At 45.5% G+C, this 16,463-nt stretch overlaps 1 protein-coding gene across 3 annotated transcripts in view; it reads left to right on the plus strand.

Moving 5' to 3' along the window:
* The window catches only part of tmod1 (tropomodulin 1), a 114,671-nt gene that overhangs the window by 46,920 nt on the left and 51,288 nt on the right, over positions 1-16,463 (plus strand). For all 3 annotated transcript variants that reach the window (XM_023952050.2, XM_023952021.2, XM_023952078.2), the window contains exon 4: positions 7,978-8,134. In XM_023952050.2, the coding sequence (XP_023807818.1) occupies positions 7,978-8,134 (157 nt within the window). The remainder of the gene's footprint in view (positions 1-7,977; positions 8,135-16,463) is intronic.

Consider the following 16,463-nt stretch of genomic DNA (forward strand, 5'->3'; position numbering starts at 1 on the left):
GACCCCTGCAGCCAGTTTCCTGCAGTCAGAATCCTAAAGCCAGACTCCTGCAGTCAGACTCCTGCAGTCAGACTGCTGCAGCCAGACTGCTGCAGTCAGACTCCTGCAGTCAGACTCCTGCAGCCAGACTCCTGCAGCCAGACTGCTGCAACCAGACTCCTGCAGCCAGACGCCTGCAACCAGACTGCTGCAACCAGACTCCTGCAGCCAGACTGCTGCAGTCAGACTCCTGTAGTCAGACTCCTGCAGTCAAACTCCTGCAGCCAGACTCCTGCAGCCAGACTGCTGCAACCAGACTGCTGCAACCAGACTGCTGCAACCAGACTCCTGCAGTCAGACTCCTGCAGTCAGACTCCTGCAGTCAGACTCCTGCAGGAGGCTCCTGCAGCCAGACTCCTGCAGCCAGACTGCTGCAACCAGATTCCTGCAGCCAGACACTGCAACCAGACTGCTGCAACCAGACTCCTGCAGCCAGACTCCTGCAACCAGACTGCTGCAACCAGACTCCTGCAGCCAGACTCCTCCAGCCAGACTCCTGCTGCCAGACTCCTGCTGCCAGACTCCTGCAGCCAGACTCCTGCAGCCAGACTCCTGCAGCCAGACTCCTGCAGCCATACTCCTGCAGCCAGACTCCTGCAGTCAGACTCCTGCAGTCAAACTCCTGCAGCCAGACTCCTGCAGCCAGACTCCTGCAGTCAGACTCCTGCAGTCAGACTCCTGCAGTCAAACTCCTGCAGCCAGACTCCTGCAGCCAGACTCCTGCAGTCAGACTCCTGCAGTCAGACTCCTGCAGTCAAACTCCTGCAGCCAGACTCCTGCAGCCAGACTCCTGCAGTCAGACTCCTGCAGTCAGACTCCTGCAGTCAGACTCCTGCAGTCAGACTCCTGCAGCCAGACTCCTGCAACCAGACTGCTGCAACCAGACTCCTAAAGCCAGACTCCTCCAGCCAGACTCCTGCAGCCAGACTCCTGCAGCCAGACTCCTGCAGTCAGACTCCTGCAGTCAGACTCCTGCAGTCAGACTCCTGCAGCCAGACTCCTGCAGCCAGACTGCTGTAGTGCTCTTCTTCTGTTTCATTTTAGCTTCAGTTGTGCTTTAAGAGTATTTTCCATCATCAAAAAAGGTTGCCCTAACATTTCATTTCAGAAAATGTTGGTGTGCTTCAGCACAGAAAGATCCTCAGCCATTAACCCTCCTCCAGCGTGTTTTATAGGTGCTTTGACACACATTTTGGTTCATTTAAATTCATCTCCTCTCATCTCTGATCGTGTTAATAAAAATGACAAATATTTCTTGTTTTCCAAATATTTGCTGGGACTTTGATTCAAAAAATGTTTTCCCATCAAAGAACCACAAAATAATCGACAGCTTTATGAATGGAATAGTATTGTTTTTTTATGCATCTGTTATTACAGAAAACAAACAACAGCAGCAAATTTGTGTGCTGATAAAAACTGTTTTTATCCTTGTTAATTTTAGTAGTATTAAGTTTAAAGTGATGTTTCCATCCATAATATACAATTATTTACTTTAAGTGTTGTCAGATAAATGCATCTAGACATTAAAGAAAAACACAATTATAAACAACAAACCACAACAAGAATCAAGTTTCTCATGCACGAGGGAGAGGAGCAAATGTGTTGGAAAAGGTCCACCACGTTTCTCTTCTCAAAGGTCTGCCTCTCCCTGTGCTGCTTTTATTAAGAACACAAGTGGGAGGTAACAATTCAAGACAAAGACAAAAAGTTCATTAGGGGGTGTCGTCAAATGACCCTTTTGGTTGGATTCTAAGTTCAAACAGTATCCCTTATCAGCTGAGGACAGTGTGTCGTAAACCCCTCATCCTGGGTGGGGGATGAGAAGCAGATGAACAAACACACAACTGTTTTCAGAAGAGGTAAAAAGGTCAATCTGAGTTAACATTTAAACATACATTTAACCAAATACATTTAAGCAATGATAATAATAAAACAAATTCCTTCACATACTCCCTCCTTTTTATCATTGATAAATGTCAAAATCTCACATCCAACATCACATCTCTTTTCAGTTTTCTGAGACATCTTCATTTTCATAACACTTTCAATTTACACTCAGATGAGAAGTTCTTTTTTTTTTCTCTCAAGTCATTTCAGTTTCAAAATCATTACAGTCATCTTGTTCTCCCTTTAATAACAAGTTGTATTCTTGACTCAGAAGAACACTCTGTACTCCACCATTCACTGCTCTGGAAATCATAGATTGAATACAAGGAAAAATGCACATAGTGAACACACAACATATGATCAGTACCATAAGAATAGGTGTCACTATTTTTAACAAAAGTTGCCACCAGGAACCAAAAGCAAGCCAGGAGAAGAAATCCCAAGATTGGGGTTTCCTGTCATCCTGCATTGCCTGCTGAACATTTTCAAGTTGATGTAATGCTTCAGTGACGCTGTGACCTTCATCGGTGTTGTCAGGAATAAATGTACAACAAGTATCATTTAACATTTTACAAACACCTCCCTCCTGAGCAACCAATAAGTCCAAAACCAATCTGTTCTGTAGAACCATAAGTCTCATGCTTGACATTTCTTCATTATAGGCTTTAAATGCTTTAATTGTAGCGTTCAAAAATAAACCTAATCGATAATCAATGGTCTCAATTCTGAAAGTGTTTTTAGCATTTCCAACCTAGGGAAACAATGCCATAGTTACCTTTTCCCCAGTATTCCAGTGTTTATGGTCTTCAGGAACATCTGATCCCCAAATGGAATCATGTGGCTTGACATCAATAAGGTTATGTCTATGGTTCAGGTGAGGCTCATGGACTGCAGAAACTATGAAAGTGTGACCTGTGACCTTTACAGAAGCACAAATCCCACTCCAGTCTCTAGGCAGACTGAGGTAGAGGGCCTGCCCACATAACCAAAACATTTGATCAACCACATAAGTACCATTGTTACCTGGCATTAAATCTGGATTAGATCCAACACAACCTCCTCTGGGGCAGGGAACAGCATAACCATGGGAAACTCTGTCATTGATTATCTGGATCAGCCATCGTCGAGAAATGTTTAGTCTGTCCTCGTTGGTGGTTCTTCTTGTAGGTGGATAACGATTCCAAAAGAATCAAATCCATGTGGTTGCTCCTGTCAGGAATAGCAGGAACAGTAAACAAAATAAACTGTCTCTTAGCCCAGTTGGACACGCCATGGTGGATATGTACCTATCTTCGGAAGGGAGAGGTTACTAGCACATCACCTCCTCAAGTCCTCTAACAGTGTAGGATCCGTGTAGTGCAAAAGAGTTCTGGTGTGCTTTCTTCCCTAAGACTAGGTGGATTCCCCTGCTTCGCTGACTTTGAGACAAGCAGCTTCTATACAGCTGCCTCCCTTTGTAGTCAGACTTCCCCACCTAGCAGTTGGAATTAGCCTCACCCAGATGCTTTTTCTTGCAGTGTGATAGATGGATCCAAAACGTCCTTTCAGCAATCTTTACAGCTGTTGGTGTAGTCAGCAGGACTTGAAATGGCCCTTCCCCCCGTGGGCTGGACCAACACTTCCTTTTTATGGCCTCCACAAACACCCAGTCAACAACCTGCACTGGTGAAGTGTCCTGTGGAGATAAGAAGGAATCTGGCACTTGATTTGTCCTTTGCACATCTTTAGTGGTAAACATTTTTCTCAAATAATCCACTAAATTTGCATCATCATCTGGAGAATGTTGCTGTGTAGGATCAATGTCTGGTAACCTGTAAGAATGTCCATACAACATTTCAAAAGGCGTTAAAGGTTGACCTGCTGTGCGTGTGATACGCATACTTAGCTGAACTAAGTCTATGCAGTCAGGCTACTGTCTGTTTGTCTCTTCCATGCATTTCTTTAATTTTGATTTGATAGTGCCATTAGTTCTCTCAACTAATCCTGCACTCTGTGGGTGATAACTACAATGTCTCTTTAGATCAAAACAAAGATGTTGAGCCATTTTGTCTATCACTTGATTTACAAAATGTGTACCATTATCACAAAAGCCAAAAGTTGGGATCATTCTTTTACAAATAGCTTTAGCTACTGTAATAGCGTCTTGTGTTGCACATGGAAAAATTTCAACCCATTTGGAAAATGCATTAATAATCACTAAACAATATTTCAATCCTTTGCTTTTATTCAATTAAATAAAATCCATATGGATTGTATGGAAAGGAAAAGTTCGTTCAGGAAATTTTCCTCTCTTAGGTCTAACATTGCCTTGGGGATTATGATGCATATATGTAACACATTGTTTACAAAAAAAAATTTATAGAGTTTATAGAGCATAAATCCATAAGTTGTTTAATATTTCTCTAATAAGTTCACCATCCCCCCTGTTGAATCATGGCAAAGCCCATGACTCAAAATTGCTGCCCATTTGTACATGGATTTTGGTAAAATAGGTTTTCCTTCTGTGCTGACATAAAGACTTTGTTCTAACTTTGCTCCTTTTTCAACCAAAATTTTTTTATTGTTTTGGTGCACTGGGTGGCATTTCTTTTAAAACATCATCGGTTGCATCTGCAGTCAAATCCTCATTAGTGCACATTCCTACATCTTTTGTTGCAGCTTGCTTTTCTGTTGCATCTGCAAAGGCATTTCCTTAAGAATTATGATCTGTTCTTCGTGTGTGTCCCTCACATTTAGATATTGCTACTTTAGATGGTAACATTAAAGCAGTTAATAATTCTTTCAGTAAGTCTACATGCGTTACTGGTTTTCCTGTCGACGTTTTAACCCTCAGTTCTTCCACTGTTGACAAAACAAAATGCACTGTAGCAAACGCATATTGGCTATCAGTATAGATCCTAACTGGCTTATCTTTAAAAAGTTTGCATGCTTCAGTTAAAGCTGTCAACTCTGCTGATTGTGCTGAGTAATTTCCAGGCAGGGGTCCTGCCTTCAAAACCTTATCTTGAGTTACAACAGCAAAACCCACTTTGTTTCTGCCTGTTTCATCTTTCTTTGCTGACCCATCAACAAAAACTATTTCTCTTTCAGTGAGATCTAAAAATTCATCACTAATTGGTTGAATTTCTAGTTCTGATTCATCTTTTATCTTGTCATTTCTTTTACCATCTAATCAATCTGATTTCTTCCTTTCAGGACAATCTCTCTCTCCCAATGATCTCTCTGTCCACAAATCCAACATCCATCACCAACTTGATCTGACCCTCTGTTGCTACTTCCTCTAAACCTTCTTCTAAAACTTCCTTTTCCATGACCACGATTTCTTCCTCTCTTCACATTCCTTCCAAAAAACACATCACTACTTTCCTCCTGCCAAAATGTATGTTCACTTTGATTCCTAAATTTCTTTCTATTCACCATCACTTTTTCTGCATGAACAGCAAAATTCACAAACTGTTGTAGTGCTCCTGTAGGCAGATCTATGTAAAGTGTCCTTATCTAGTTTGCAATCTCTGGTCTCATAGCTTGCAGTAAAGCTTGTTTCAGCTGCTGTCTATAGGGACTTTTATCATTATCATTATCTCTGAGTCCACAATTAGCTTTAAAACTTCTTCAAATCTGACTCTAAAATCAGACACTAACTCTCCATCTTTTTGCTTAGTTTGACCAATCTTTCCATAATCAGGTCTCATTGGAAAGGCTTCTCTAATTCTTTGTCCTAAAAGTGTAAGACTTTGAATGAACTCTTAACTGTTATGCGGAAGAGGTCTGGGTGGATCGTCATCATTCATAGGATTCCTTTACTTTTGCCCAGTCTGCTTTCATAGCAGTCATACATGGTTTCTGACATTTAAGGCCATTCAAATGACAAGCTCTCTGAACTTCCATCATTTGCCCATGAGAGATAACTCCCCTCACTGCCTTCCTAATATCCTCCAATGTCCAGGTGCTAAACAAAAGAAGTGTAGGCCTCTGGCCATCTTCTCCAGCTCTGGGATTGGACACTTCAATGATTGGAAATGTCTCTGCAACTTTAGATGACTCTCCAGCTTCTTCCAAACCAACCCCCATAGTTGTACTCCATTCAAGTTTTTCCGTTTTCCTCTTAACATCATTTTTCCTTTTTCTGGTTTATTTAAATCAGTCACTGGTGGGTAAAAACCCGTCAACAGAGGAGCATTTGTCCCCTGGTAGGGAGGAGGTGAGAAATCAGCTGGTTTCTGCCCCCTTTTCATCCTGCTTCTGCTCGGTCTGCAGCCCGCTGCAGCCTGCTGTTGCAGGGGTCTGAGTCTCACAACTGATTCATCCTCTTCTTTTTTAGGAATCAGACATGCTTCTCTAGATTTACTTTTCTGAATGCCATTCTTTATTTTTCGTTGCTTCATTTAAGCACAGTTTTGCACAAATTAATTCTTCACAATTTTTTTGTTTCTTTTTTAGTTTTTATTCTAGTTTTTAATTGGTAACCGTTGAACTAATTCAGTTTATTCCTGTACTCCAAGATTCCCCTTAAAATTGTAATTTTTATCCCATTATCTCAAAAATGTAGCTGAATCTGGATTAACTCTTTACACATATTTTTAATCGCATGTTAATTCAACTTTTTTATTTGAATTCCCCATGTTTTAATTTTCTTTTATTTACGTTAGTCACAGAGTGTGATCAGAACCAACAGAGAATTTCTCTCAGGACCGAATTTCACTCCCCGTGCAACAAGCTTCTAGGTCAGACCTATTGTCTGATCCGGTCACAAGTTTAGGGTCCTCCCAGGAGCAAAACCCGTTTTAGACTCTGGGTTCTTTTCACCTAAAGCCTAATGAGATGAAATCTTGTTCTACATGAACAAGCAGCCTTGTGTTAACACCGCAAGGTTTCCAGCTGCTCACTGCTTCGAACAAGTTCACTCCATTTACACCAAAAAAAAACTTTTTTATTTTATTTTTGTTGTTTTTCTAGGCCTTTTAGGGACTTGAACCCTCTTACGCGTTTTAGGCTGCAGGACTTGAACCTACACCTTTATTCAGAATTCTGGACTTTTCCGGGACTCCAAACCCACACGTGTGTTAGGCAACAGGACTTGAACCTGTCCCTCAGAATTCTGGGCCACTTCGGGGACTTGAACCCCTGAAAAAGCGCTGTACTTGCCTTGTCGTTGTGGTCTGACTGGTTAACGAATAACGTCAATCCGGACCCAGGGATCAGACCAGTCGATTGGCCGGCGTAGAATTCACTACGACGGACTTTCCTCCGGAGACCTGGTCTCACGGGCTGTGCACAGACTTCAATCGGCATGATCCTCCCCCAAGGACGCAGATATATTGTCATCCGGCTCGAATGGACCAAAGAATGTCAGATAAATGCATCTAGACATTAAAGAAAAACACAATTATAAACAACAAACCACAACAAGAATCAAGTTTCTCATGCACGAGGGAGAGGAGCAAATGTGTTGGAAAAGGTCCACCACGTTTCTCTTCTCAAAGGTCTGCCTCTCCCTGTGCTGCTTTTATTAAGAACACAAGTGGGAGGTAACAATTCAAGACAAAGACAAAAAGTTCATTAGGGGGTGTCGTCAAATGACCCTTTTGGTTGGATTCTAAGTTCAAACAGTATCCCTTATCAGCTGAGGACAGTGTGTCGTAAACCCCTCATCCTGGGTGGGGGATGAGAAGCAGATGAACAAACACACAACTGTTTTCAGAAGAGGTAAAAAGGTCAATCTGAGTTAACATTTAAACATACATTTAACCAAATACATTTAAGCAATGATAATAATAAAACAAATTCCTTCACAAGTGTTTAAATAAATAAACCAAAAGACATTTTTTTGACTGAAAGTCGTGTTTTTAGCTGTGTGGGAGCACGCACAGAACATAAATATATAAACAGCATTTGTTTTCTCTCTCCAAAGAGTCACTTTTTAAGGTGGAATTAATTATATTTCCTGCAATGCTTTTCTATCAGACCCAGTAAACTACAAACACCCACTCAGAAATGTTCTGTTTCTCCAGTTTCATGGAACATTCAGTAATTTTCATCTATTTCTTTTAGAACGCCCTGTTACCTGCTGGACTTCGACAGAAGGACCAGACCAAGAAAGCACCAACAGGATCCTTTCAGAGAGACAACCTCCTGGCTCATCTAGAAAAACAGGCCAAAGAGCATCCAGATAAAGAAGACCTGGTTCCCTTTACTGGTGAGAAGAGAGGTAGGAACCATCTCCCTGAAATTCTACATACATTACTATATTAATTCACAACATGAAATAAACACTGACCTCTGTAAGTTTCTCTATATGTCATCAAAAATGTAAAAAACATTTAAAGTCTTTGTTGTTTTTTTCAACCTGGAAGGTTTTCTGGCATTCCTTCGTTTCATTCTTTTGACTCTGAATCAGTTGTTCTTTATTTTTTATTTTTTTTTTTTAACTTGTCCTGTCCAACAGCTGGGCAGACAGATGAGAGCTGAGGGCCTCTTGTGTTGGACATATTTTACTTTAACAAGAGGGGTTTTTAATCAAACAAACAAACCACAGGTATGTCTGGATAGACCCCTTTTGTAATTGAGGCCAAACTTTATTAATTTCAATCATGTCTGAAAATCTTTGGTGTTGGACCGGACGGAAAAGGAAAGAGGGGAAGAAGAGAGAGGGACGATAAAGAGAGGGGGGGGGGTAGGAGGGTGATAATAAGAGGGGAAGGGGGATAAGACCATGAAGCAGCATAAAGCAACAAGTTTACTGGTTGTTAATCATTATGGTACAGTTCAAATGTAGTACAAAAAGGGCGGAGCCTGTCCACACACACTCAAATGTTATCAACACACCTGCTAGCTGCAAAAATGTCCACCTGTCGACATGTACACAAAACAGATAGTGTTCACACGCATACTTATGCCTTAAAACCAACTAGTGTGAAATATTTCAGTCATTCTATCATGCAAACTGTTAGTGCAAAGGTGAGCTAACACCTGTGCTCAGGTGAGTGTTTATGTTCTTCTAAAATGGATGGTGGAACGTGAAAAGAAGGAGGGAGAGTGCCCAGCCATCCCCACCCCAAGACCCCCACCGCAGCAGCAGCGGCAGCCGGAATCCCCCCAACGCAACACGGGAACCGGCAGGGAACAACCGCCGCCCGGGCGACCAAGCCCGCCACCCAGGCCGGGGCCAGCAGGGCCGCCGCAAGGCCCCCAGAGCCAGAGTTCAGGGAGGCACGGAGGGAGAGAGAGCGCCGCCCCAGCCCAACCAGGAGAGCAGCCCCCCCGCCGCGCCGGGAGAACCCAACGCAGGGCCCCACCGGAGAAGGACGCCCACAGCCCCAGACGAGCACCCCACCACCACCCAGGAGTTCCGGGCATCCCCCCGCCCCAACCCCAGGTACGAGCCAGGACCCCCCAAGGGAGACCCACTCCGCACTCCAGGCAGCCATCCGCCCGGCCGACGGTTGGTCCAGGGAGGAGCGAGGCAGGGGCCCGCCGCCCCCGCCCAGGAGGGGGGAACCCCGGGGAAAAAAGAGGGCCCACAAGGGGTGTTGTAAATATGGCCCGACCAGGCTCGGCCACAGTTGGAAAATTGGCGGGGCCCAGCACTCAGGAGCAAGGACCAGAACCCACCCCCCAGGGACACGAACACTCCCGGCTCAGATGTAATGTGAACCCCCCCGCCGCGCGGAGAGAGCACCGCCGGGCCCAGGAAGCCGGCACCCCGGGGACACGGCCGCCGTTGCAAAGGGGCCCGTACCCCCCACCAGGGAAGAGGCAGGGGACAGATGGTCCTAGGTCCCACCTTCCTTGCAAAATGTGTGTGCGTGTATGTGTGTTTGAGAGTGTGTGTGTGTGCATGTGTGTGTGTTTATGTCGGAATGTATATATTGAGGGGGGGAGGGGGTGTGTGTGCTAAGGGGGGTGCAGTTAAAATTGGCGGGTAGGGCACTGAGGGGACATCTCCTGATTACTCACAGTGATGTCCCCTCACCCTCCCCACCAAGGGGCCCTAAATGTCTAAGGTGTGGTTAAAATTGGCGGGTAGGGTGCTAGGAGGACATCCGCTGCTTGCTGGCAGTGATGTCCAAGCACCCCCCCTACCAAGGGCCCTACATGTCTAAGGTGCAAATAAATCCGAAAGAGGGGGGGCCCACTCCATACGGCAACCATAGGAGGGGGGCCACTGCCTAGTAACCCCCCCCCCCCAGGCTCATCGCAGGCTAAGCCCCCCACCCCCTCACCCTATTATGAGGTTATATGAGGAAGGGGGTAAGTTGGGGCTGACTGTCCCCTGATGGTCAAACAGCTGTCCCCCCCCCCCCCCCCCCCAGCAAGGGGGCCAGGCCCACCCAGCCCAGGGGCTCCACCCCCGGAGGCGCCGACACCCCAGGCCCAGCACCACCCCCCCCACACAGAGAGAGAGGAGCCAGAAAGCGTTGGCCGCCCCCCCGGAGCAAGCCCAGGCCCCCACCCCCAAACGCCGGCCCTAGAAGAGCTCTGGTTAGGCCTCGACGGGACAGAGGCAGCCGACCGGCCGGGGAAACCGCCGATGGCCTCAGCGGAGACCCCGACCCGTCAACCCCCCCTGCCCCGTACCAATAGTGCCCCCCCCCTCCCCCAGAATGCCCCCCCACAAGGCAGGGCCGACAAGACCCCCCACCCCACCCCACCCCCAGACCCCGCAGCCAAAGCGGATGACACCCAGAGCGACCGGGGGCCCCAAGAGGGTTGTCCCGTCCCGCCCCAGAGCCAGGGAAGGGCCGATCCCAGCCCCAGGTGTAGGTGGGAAGCCCATCCAGCGCAGCTGGGCCCCCCCCCGAGCAGCGCCCCCCGCCAACCCCCCCCAGCACAGGCAAAGGGACCACCCCCCCAAGCCAAGCCAGACCACCACCCCACCCCCCCACCACGCACCCCCACACCCAAGCCCAGAGGACCACGCAGCGCCCCAGCCCGCCCCACCCAGGCGCCGGACCCGACCCCCCGACCAACGGAGCCCCCACCACCCCCCGCCAGGCACCGGAGGCCCCGACCCCCACCCCAGCCCACGGCAGAAGGGCAAGGAGCAGCGACGACCAGGCCCCCCCACCCCCTAAGTCATGGAGTTAGCTATGGGAGACCAGAGAGACTGAATTCTTTCAAAGTTACTTGAACTTTGGGCTGACATTTTTTCCAAGCTGATCTGATCAAGCAGCAGATTTCTGTGTTGACTTATATTTATTTTTTTCTTGCTTTTCCAATTTATTAAAATAGTTTTTTTAGCAATGCAAAGAGTTATGAAAATGATAGAGCCTAGTCCTCCTTCTACATCGATGGCACTCATGTCACCAAGCACACAAAGTGACGGTGAAGCTGTGATTGAAACCTTAAGCCAGACTGATAGATCGGCACATACCTGCTGCCAGAGAGCATGGACAGGCGTGCAGAACCATAGTGCATGCATGTAATTGTTGGGTAGATTACTGTCACAGTGCTGACAAATGTCTGAGTTACTGAGACCCATCTTGAACATCCTCTGTCCAGTGTAGTAAATTCTGTGAAGAGTTTTGAATTGGATTAGCTGCAGATTTGGACTTTTTGTCAGTTTAAAGGTGTTCAGACAAAGTTCTGACCAAAAGCTTTCATCTGTGCTGATGCTCAAATCCGCATCCCATTTTGTTGTCGGAAGTGAAATATTATTATCTAAATTACATAAAAGTTTGTATATTTTGGAGAGAGTTTTATTCATTGAGAAATTGATCAGAGTGGTAACTACATCTGGTAGCTTTAAATCGTTGTCTCTGTATTTAAACTTTTTAGTAATAATTGATTTAAGTTGCTGATATTCCAAGAAGTTATTTATTCCATGTTTGTCTTGAAGTTCCTGGGGAGTTATGAATCTTCTATCAATAATTATGTGCTCTAGTTGTTTTATGCCCCCTGCTTGCCAAGCTGGGAAGTGGATAATTTTTTTGTTTATGAGGATGTCTGGGTTGTTCCAGATGGGTGTCATTTTGCACGGTTGAATTGATGATTTTGATATTTTGAGAAATTCCCACCAGGCTGTTAAAGTGGCGTTTATATTAATACTTTTGAAACAATCCTGTTTTTTAACTGTTTGGCTAATAAATGGAAGATCTGACAGGTTGATCTTTCCACATAACGCCTGTTCCAAGTCTAACCATGAGTTGGTTTCTGGATTATTTTTTAACCATTTTAAGATGTATTGTAATCTATTTGCAAGAAAGTAATTGTGGAAGTTTGGTAATTCTAATCCTCCACAGCTTTTTGCAGATTTTAAAGTTTTTAGACTAATTCTTGCAGGTTTATTGTTCCATAGAAAGCGTGATATGGATGAGTCTAATGTTTTGAACCATTTTAATGGCGGTTGTGTGGGAATCATTGAGAAGAGATAATTAACTTTGGGTAAGATTTTCATTTTTACCGTGGCTACCTTGCCCATAAGGGACAGAGGCAGGTTGGTCCAGCGTGTTAGATCGTCCTGTATGTTTTTCAGTAATGGGGTGTAGTTTAGCTGCACCAGTTCTGATATTTTGGGGGGAAAATAAATACCTAGATATTTTATATTGCCTGATTTAACTGGTATTGTGAGTCCTTGCTCCGCATTACTGTTCAGTGGTAATAAAACAGATTTATTCCAATTAATGGAATAGTCTGATATAGAAGAGAATTCATTAATGATTGTTGCCGTTTCATTTACAGAATGTATATTACTTAAAAACAGTAATATGTCATCTGCATAGAGACTAATTTTATGATGGCTGTGTTTGGTTTTAATTCCTTTAATACTCTCATTCTGTCTTATTGCTGCAGCTAAAGGCCCAATGAATATAGCAAAAAGAGAAGGAGAGAGTGGGCAGCCCTGTCTGGTTCCTCTTCCAAGAAAAAACCTGTTGGAAGTCTGTTTATTAGTTCTAACTGATGCATTGGGGTTGTGATATAATATTTTGATCCAATTGATGAATGATTCTCCAAACCCAAACTTATGGAGGACAGCAATAAGGAACTTCCAATTAACTCTGTCAAAGGCTTTTTCAGCATCCAGTGATAGTATAGTCATTTCCTGATTTTTGATGGTGGCAAAGTCTATTATGTTAACGAGTCTGCGGACATTGTCATCCGAGTGTCTGCCTTTGATGAATCCAGTTTGATCAAAGTGAATTATGTGAGGAGTGACTTTTTCTATTCTCTGTGCTAGTGCTTTGCAGATAATTTTTACATCTGCATTAATTAAAGAAATGGGGCGATAGCTTGAAGGACTCGTGGGGTCTTTGTCTGGTTTTAGAAGAAGGATAATGTTGGCAGAGTTCATGTTAGGTGGTAGAGATTGGCTTTCATTGATAAATTTTACCGTTTTATAAAACGTTGGTGCCAGTTGTTCCCAGAATTCCTTATAAAACTCTGCAGGAAAGCCGTCGGGTCCTGGTGCTTTGCTGTTAGGCATAAGTAACAGAGCTTCATGAAGCTCAGACAACGAGAGCGGAGAGTCTAAATTTGTGATTTGATCTTCGTTTAACTTGGGCAGGTTTATATTGTTAAGAAATGAGTTGATGCTTTGCTCTGATGGATTGATCTGTAGAGTGTATAAGTTTTGATAAAAGTCTTTAAACGCATTATTAATTTTTACCGGGTCATGGGTGACATTCCCTGTTTGGTCCATAATAGAAGTTATTGTTGATTTTTCTTTATTAATTTTAAGCTGATTAGCTAGAAATTTGCCAGATTTATTTGAGTTTTCATATCTTTCCAGTCGAAGCCTTTGTATCTGGAATTGTGTTTGTTTATTGATGATGTCATTTAACTGCAGCTTTAAATTTTCCAGGTCGCCCAGAATGTGTCCCTGTGCAGAAGCAGCATAAGCAGTCTCCAGAGTTTTGATTTTATTTTCTAATTCTAATAAATCTGCTTTCTCTTTGCGTTTTTTATGCGTTGAATAAGAGATGATTTTCCCTCTCATGACTGCTTTTGCTGTTTCCCACAGAATACTTGGTGATATTTCAGAAGTATTGTTGAATTCTAAGAAGGTTTCCCACTCTTTTTTTAAAGAATTCAAGAAATTCCTGGTCTTTTAACAGAGACGTATTAAACCTCCAGGTTGAACACGAGGGTGTGGGTACTTCCCTTGAAATAGTAATAGAAACTGGTGCATGGTCACTGATAATAATTGGATGAATGTTGGAACTTTTAATTTCTTTCAAAAGGGAGTTACTGACTAATAAATAATCTAAACGAGAGTGTGAATGATGAACTGGAGAAAAAAAGGTGAACCCCTTAGTGTTTGGATGACATGAGCGCCAAGCGTCGCAGAGACCCGAATCAGTTGTTCTTTATTATTTACTGCATTCTTTAGTTGCTTTTGACAAAAGCTTCTGATAAAAATGACTATTAATGTATATAAATTCCCTTCTCACCGTCCACGGGTGGTTTCTCCTCCAATCTGGGGTCCTCCACCAGAGGCCTGGGAGCTTGAGGGTCCTGCAGTATCTTAGCTGTTCCTGTTCTTTTCTGGACTGAGAGGTCTGAGGTCTTTCCAGGTATCTGTTGTAGCCACTCCTCCAGCTTGGGGGTTACTGCCCCGAGTGCTCCAATTACCACAGGCACCACCAGCCCTTTCTAGCCATTGATAGGACTTCTTGATATCAGCCACTTCAGTTATGGTCCGGTGGTACATCCCAGTCAGGGGTTTGTCCTCCCATGAGGGTCTGTCCTCCAGCACTGTATCCTCTGCTCTCCATTGCCTGAGACATTCACTGAGCACACTGTCAGTTGGGGCCTTGAGCTTGATGTATTCATGGATCTTGGATGTTTCATCCTGGATAGTGGCTTCTACGCTCACTAGTCCTCTGCCTCCTTCCTTGTGGCTAGCATACAGTCTCAGGGTGCTGGATTTGGGATGAAACCCTCCATGCATGGTGAGGAGCTTTCGTGTTTTAACATCCGTGGTCTGTATCTCTTCCTTTGGCCATCTTATCATTCCTGCAGGGTATCTGATAACTGGCAGTGCGTAGCTGTTTATTGCCCGGGTCTTATTTTTGCCATTGAGCTGGATTATCAGGACTTGCCTTACTCGTTGGAAGTATTTAGCTGTTGCAGCTTTCCTTGTTGCCTGCTCCAGGTTGCCAATTGCCTGCCTTGAACTCCAAGGTACTTGTAACCGTCCTCAATGTCTGCCATTGTTCCTTCTGGGAGTGAGACCCCTACTCTGTGGACTACCTTGCCTCTCTTTGTCACCATCCGGCTGCATTTCTGGAGCCCGAATGACATCCCAATGTCAGTACTGTAGATCCTGGTGGTGTGGATCAGGGAGTCAATGTCATGCACACTCTTAGCATATAGCTGATGTCATCCATGTAGTCTATATATATATGTAATAATGAATAAATATAAATGTAAAAAACATGATGATAAAACTGCAGCAGATAAGAGAAAAACATGAGGGATAGAAGGAATAGAAGCAGCCTTTAATTCAGATATAATACAAATCTTAAAGGGGCGGGGCCTGTCCTCACACACACTCAAATGTTACAGACACACCTGCTAGCTGCAAAAATTTCCACATGTCAACATGTACACAATACAGATAGTGTTCACACACGCATACTTATGCCTTTAAGCCAACTAGTGTGAGATATTTCATTCAATCATGCAAACTATTAGTGCAAAGGTGAGCTAACACCTGTGCTCAGTTGAGTGTTTATGTTTTTCTAAAATGGACGATGGAATGTGAAAAGAAGGAGGGGGAGTGACCAGCCATCCCCACACCAAGACCCCCGCCGCAGCAGCCGCGGCAGCCAGAAGCCCCCTACGCCACGCGACAACAGACAGGGAACAACCGCCCCCCGGGTGACCACGTTCGCCACCCAGGCCAGGGCCAGCAGGACCGCCGCGAGGCCCCCAGAGCCAGAGAGCAGGGAGGCATGGGGGAAAGAGAGTGCCGCCCCAGCCCAACCAGGAGAGCAGCCCCCCCGCAGCGCCAGGAGGGCCCAATGCCGGGCACCACCCGTGAGGGGTGCCCACAGCCCCAGACGAGCACCCCATCACCACCCAGGGGTTCTGGGTATCCCCCAACCCCAGGTACGAGGCAGGACCCCCCAAGGGAGACCCGCTCCGCGCTCCAGGCAGCCATCCACCAGGCCCACGGTTGGTCCAGAAAGGTGCAAGATAGGGGCCAGCTGCCCCCGCCCAGGAGGAGGGCACCCCAGGGAGAAGGGGGCCCACAAGGGTTGTTGTAGACATGGCCCGACCAGGCTGGGCAACAGATGGAAGTCTGGCGAGGCCCAGCACCCGGCGGCAAAGACCAGAACCCACCCCACAGGGAGACAGACACCCCCGGCTCAGGTGTGATATGATCCCCGGCTTCTGGCCTTGTAAGAGAGCTCAGGGATCCCTCTCCCTGCGTGGAGAAAGGACCGCCGGGCCCAGGAAACCGGCACCCAGGGAACACGGCCGCCGTTGCCAAGAGCCCCGCACGCCCCACCAGGGATGGGGTAGGGGACAGATGGTCCAAGGTCCCACCTTCCTTGCGAAATAAGTGTGTGCGTGTGTGTTAGTGAGGGTGT

Source organism: Oryzias latipes, chromosome 1 (genome assembly GCF_053564925.1).
Source record: "Oryzias latipes strain Hd-rR chromosome 1, Olatipes_Hd-rR_3.1".
NCBI classification, from domain to species: Eukaryota; Metazoa; Chordata; class Actinopteri; order Beloniformes; family Adrianichthyidae; genus Oryzias; species Oryzias latipes.